General features: G+C 33.6%; 1 protein-coding gene across 1 annotated transcript; it reads right to left on the minus strand.

Annotated features, from left to right (window-relative positions):
- Window positions 1–427: 427 nt before the first annotated feature.
- On the minus strand, window positions 428–2,596 carry LOC145114819 (putative carotenoid cleavage dioxygenase 4, chloroplastic). The gene is made up of 2 exons (XM_079050901.1): window positions 1,059–2,596; window positions 428–982 (listed from the first exon to the last, which is right to left on the minus strand). Exons 1-2 carry the CDS (start codon window positions 2,429–2,431, stop codon window positions 598–600), a joined length of 1,758 nt encoding a protein of 585 aa, XP_078907027.1. The 5' UTR covers window positions 2,432–2,596; the 3' UTR covers window positions 428–597.
- Window positions 2,597–6,122: the final 3,526 nt, after the last annotated feature.

The raw sequence follows: 6,122 nt of genomic DNA on the forward strand, positions 1-6,122 counted from the left end.
TTGTTGAAATTTGATTTTGAAGAATAAAAATCAATGATGTTGATTTATTTATGGTATATTGTCTAATATCTTTCTTAATATTAGGAATATGAAATTACATTGTCTGTCGAATTTTAGATTTTGATATAGCCAAATGTAAGAGGATTTAAATTTAAATAAGTTTAACAAGTTTGACATTGCTTTAATATTAAGATATTTGAAATTTGAAAGTCAAACAAATAGACTTTGGAAAAGATGTCATAGGTACAATATATTGTTTAATAGAGTGATAAATGATAAATTTAGATTTTGTTTATTAGAAAGATAGATAATCCATGCTTTTAATATTAAATATAACTATCATCCCAACATATATGAAGAGACTATATGGGCAACCCACCAAATTTGATGAGTAACTATGAACTATTCAATAATCAAAAAATTGATATAGTCGGACAATAAGAATATATATAAAATGAACGTATAATTCACTTTTGAAGATCCAGTGAAGTTGGATAATACAACTAAATCTAATCATTATCTTAATCATTTCTTCTAATTTAAAAATAGGGATTAAAGTTTCAACATAAAAAGACATATATTAATCCAACTAGATCCTCACATCTCATTGAGGTCCTTTTCCCTAATGAATATCCCATGTAAACCATAAGGCACTCTTTGCGGCAGTTTCACCTCCGCAACCACTTCAAGAGTCGGCGACCGGGCATCCATCACCAAGAATTTCGACACCCCCAAGCTTTCATCATGCACATAACACACAACATACCCATCATCTTCTTCCATGTTCGGATCTTCTGGGTCTCTGGCAATGAAAAACGGCTCACCTCCAAAGCAATTATTTCCATAAATCCGACTAGCTATTGTGCACTCATCTCTTTCATTGTTCTCTTCCGTTGCTGCAATGTCTAGTTTTGCCACCCCTGATGCCCTCATCATCCTACATTTTGCCGGAGATTGCTCTGAGGTTGCTGCGTAAACGTACCTGGATAGTGGCCGGTTATTCTCTTAAGACTGCTGATTCGAATAATATGTATTACAAGTGAAGAGTTTTTTCTTACTTGTTCTTTTTACCGATGAAGGCTGGATTGATCACAGGAAACTCCAAGCTGTTTGATGACAAAGTTTTCCTGGACACAATCCTAGTTCCTAAATTAATCCTCACTTTCTCCATGGATCCATGGATCAGATCAGCTCGATCAAAAAAGTGTTCCACCGACAATATGTTGGGTGCCACCAGCACCACCACCTCGCTGCCATCTTCCTCCGTCTCATCCCATGCATTCACGGCATGAAATATATTGAATCCAGGCACCTCAAACCACTTCATATCCGACTCATCATTCGCATATCTTGGAAGAACACCGACTCTCGGAACTTTTGTAGAGTCTACACCGACTAGCCGACCTCCGTGGATCAGGTTCATGGGACTCGCGCCAATTTGAGTCTCACAGACGATTGCATACTTTTGGGTGATAGCCAGGTCATGTGTCAGAGAAGGGTGTTCCATGGAGAAGATGGGAACGTCCGGCTGCTTATTTCCATTTGAATCAAACCGGAAGTAAGTAAGATACGGCTTTGTGGCCCAGTAACGAAACGCAAAAGCCTCCTTTGTCTTGTGATCAATCTTCGGGTGAGCCGTCATGTTCTTGGAAAGCTTCCCACCAAAGTCGTCATGGCCTAACGTTATTACATCTCCATCATCTTTAACTTTGACTGCATAAGGAATATCGGATTCGCATAAGGCATACACTTTCCCCCCCAAAACCGATACATTTGTATTGGCAACGCCTATTCCGTTGATAATATCATACTGCCCAAAAATAACTCGTGCAGCGAATACTGCTGCACGAGCCATAAACGGGCCGATCCCACGTGTCCCTCCTATGACATTGGGGACAACGTGGGATCGATGCTGGTGCTCGATTAGGTACTTGTTGGTCTTCACGTATCGGCTATTGAAAGTGGCTCGACCGTTGGAAATCCTAATCGAGTGGACCATCCCATCACCATCAAAGTAGTGGTGTGGACCATTAGGGTGGAACTGTGGGTTCGGTCCGTTACGTATGTAAACCCCATTAAGACATGCAGGTATGGAACCGTGTATGACATCGCACTCGGTCGGACTCAGTTCACTGACCGGTGCGAAGTTATCAGATAAAATATAGTTCGCGTCAATAGATAAGTGAAGTGGAGGATCGAGAAAATCCACAATAACTTTGTCAAGTATTTTAAATACTTTTTCGAGTAACGTGTTTCTGGACTCGACATTAGGCGGGTTTTCTTCTTTTCGACTTCTTCGGGCAATTGGTGTTTTGAATACGGAAACGATGAAACTTGGTCGGGATTTGATGGATTTAGTATGATAATGGAAATTGGTATACCTGTGGAACGATGAATGCGAATTTATGGAGCAGCAGGAGACAGTCTCCATTCCCACGATCGATCGACGGAGTGTATCGAAATGAAACTACTAAGATGGAATCTGGTGGCGTTTGTCTTGTAACAGGAAAAGGATCGGACATTGCGTGTGAATTTAAGCGATAAATATTTTGGCTTTTTTCGAATGTGGGATATTTTCTGTAGCTAGTAGTTACGTATACATTAATGAAATTAAAATGTGGACATATTGAAAAATTGGTTGATCCATCTGTAAGTATAGGCGCATCTTTTAGCGACTTCTCCAATCCTTTTCGAAGTTTTTCTATTATTAGTAATTTTGATCGTATGAAATTGACGGCTTTTGTGAAGGATAGTCTCATTTTTTAAAACTCATTTTTTTAATGTTAAATGTCTTTGATTCAACGATATATATTTTTATATTATTTTAGTGTTGGTAATCAGTAAAATATAAAATCTGGTATCTAACTATTTACTAGATTATGACCCGTGTTAAACGCGGGAAACATAAAAAAAAATACATATACAATTATGAAAAACTGACGCAATAAAAAAATAAGATAAAGTAATATAAAAAAAATATCATTAAACAAAATAAAACATGATTTGACGATTAAAACTATAAATTAAAAAAAAAACAAAGTATTCCACTACAAGAAAAATCCTAAATGACTACGGAAAGTTACTATGGAATCAAAATCCGTTGCTATTTACTACAGGATATGCTACGAAACGACTTGTCGTAGCTATTTTGCTACATAAATGGTTACAAAATTGCATATGTAGCTAAATCTTAAATAGTTACGTAAAGTTGTTACGGAATCTGAATTCATAGTTATTTTAGTACATAATATGTTACAAAATGGTTGGTTGTAACTAATTTGCTACGAAAATGGCTACAGAATTTCATTTCGTAGCTAAATCTTGAATAGTTGCTACGGAATTAAAATCTGTAGCTAGTTTACTACAAATAACGCTACAAGTTTTTTGGTTGTAGCTAGTTCTCTAAGAAACTTGTTACAAAATCCATGCATGTATGTAGCTAGTTGGCTACATAATTGGCTACGAAATAAAAATACGTAGCTAGTTAGCTATGAAATTGAGATCCGTAGCTATTTTACTAGGAAAATTTGCTACAAAATAAAATTTTGTAGCTAATCTATTATGGAACTTGTTACAAAAAGGTGAATTTGCAAAATAGCTACGAAATCAAAATCCGTAGGTATTTAGCTATGAAAAATTCTGTAGTCAAGTAGTTACGAAATATGTTTCCGTAGCAAAATATAAAAGATTATTGAAAAAATATATTAAAAGTACACAATTATCTTTGAAAACTCAACAACAAAAATAAAATATTATTTTTAATTGTTTTGAAAATTTAATTATAATATAATTTCTATATTATAAATATTTTAGCTGCAATTTTTAGATTTTGATGACATATATTTGCTAATTTTCTTATAATAATATTATCACCATGTTTTGAGGCTTTGAAAATTATTACCCCTTAATAAATATTTATTTACCTTAGTCTTGTACCAGCTCTTTCTAAAAAAAAAAAAGAATTAATTTGTTTTATTTTGGTTTTTTAGTACAAAAAAAAAAAAAAAAAATAGAATGGTTTAATGAATTGCACTTAAGCCATAACGTTTGTTTCAATGTTTTATCATGGGCAAATTAGTAAATCCACATAACCCAACTGTACTTCCTCCCCAAATTAGAGGTATCCCGTTCAAACCCATCACCAATCGCATCTCTCCCTCTCTCAACCTGCTGCCACCGTGCTCAGCCACCCATCGCCGGTCGTTGCTACTCACAACATTCCGATTTATTTAACATTCCGATTTCAAGAGGTATTTTTGCTGATGTGTTCTATCATGATATTTTTTTTGCATAGATTCTGTAGGAGGTCGTTGTTTGTTTGCTCGTTGCTGTTCACGAAGATTTTATTTGAAGATTCTAAATGCCTTTCTGTGAAATTGGTTTCATTGGTTTCATTTAGTTTGTTGTGAATGATCAATCACATAGATATAATTTTAGCATAATCGTAAATCTAAGAATAATTGTAATGAGGAATATTTACTGCTTGCCAGAAATTGCAAATGGACACCACAAACAAGCAATGATTTTTTTCCCAAATTGCATATTTATAACAAGATACAGGGACTAATGCACAACTGGCAGAATACAAGATACATGATTCCATATATAAAATCAAAGCAATTAGCCTAGCCATCAACTAAACTACATAGCTTCTCAAGTTTATAATTTCCTAACAAAGTTCCAAATTTGTTTAAATAGCTAAATCTGGTTTTTCTTTGTTGGTCTTAAGAATGATCTAATGCGCCATATTTTCAATTCTTTATTAAAAATATCACATACCAAATAATTATCACCAGATGAGAAAAAAATATAGATAATAAATACAAATTGCAAAATATTAGAAGATGGGAAAAAATATATGTAATAAATACAAATTGCCAAGACTTGTAAGTCTTTGAACGTCTAATTTGGGACAATTAATTCCAATTCTCCATCTTTGATTTTCTTATAGTCTGGGTCATGGAAATTAAGTATTGTACAGAAATATTGTACCCACACAAGTGGCCACCAATTATATTGTACCCACACAAGTGGCCACCAATTTAAGGCCGACAACTTAGGATCATTCATCTTCATAGAGACTATATATTACCTGTATGGATTCAATCAAGGTGGGCTCTGTAATGTGTAGAAGACTTACACCTTGATGTGTAGAAAGCTGTAAAGAAAGCTTTAAAGAAACGGATTTTTTTTTTTTGTTTTTGTTTTTGTTTTTTTGTGTCTTTTTTTTAAAGAACAAAAAAACAAGTTAGCTTGAACATAAACACCAATGGAATTATATCATACAGTTATATTTGACAAACATCAAATGTATCAAAATAGATAGCAAAAATATCACAGACGAGGAGCATGTTTGGGCCTTCTAGCACAGACCATGAATTACCTTCTGTGTAGCCCATTTTTAACAATTCTGATAACATCACTTTTTTAAGTCTTGGAAAATATCACTAGTTTGGAAAAGATTTTGATAATAAATACAAATTCCTAAGACTTGCAAGTCTTTGAACATCTAATATGGGACAGTTTATCATAATTCTGCATCTTTAATTTGTCTTTTAGTTTTAGGTTCTAATTTCAAGGAAATTAAGTATTATGTGTTCCACCCACTTAGAATCCTTCATCTTCATGCATTTGTTCATATAGGCATCAATACAATACTAAGATGTTTTAATAGAGAATAAATGATAATAAACAGACTAATGATAGTACGTTGATGTTTCCTATATTTAACCCTTTTGCATTTGACAAAATGAATTATCATTGAGGTCAAAATGCCCATTGTCACATAGTGTAGTAGATTATGGTTTTAATGCAAGCTGAATACATTTGCTCTAATCCACAACAATCGAACAACTTATTTTCTTGGTGATTTTAGCATTAACCTTTTCTATAAAAGCTTATTTTGAAACATGTCATCAAAAAATCTAATTCAACAGTAATCATTAGGAAACCCCAACTTAGTATACACTCCGATTTTACATTTATGCCATTTATAGCTAGCCTAAAAGATAATCATCGATTAGTAAAAATATAATAACCGACAATTTTTCAAAGTATGATGTATTATAGGAAAAGAACTTAAAATTAGAATGTCTAATAGAAAAAAAATGAAAGTTGGGTGC

Source organism: Lactuca virosa, chromosome 5 (assembly GCF_052849685.1).
Source record: "Lactuca virosa cultivar CGN04683 chromosome 5, Lactuca_virosa_CGN04683_v6, whole genome shotgun sequence".
Taxonomy (NCBI): Eukaryota; Viridiplantae; Streptophyta; class Magnoliopsida; order Asterales; family Asteraceae; genus Lactuca; species Lactuca virosa.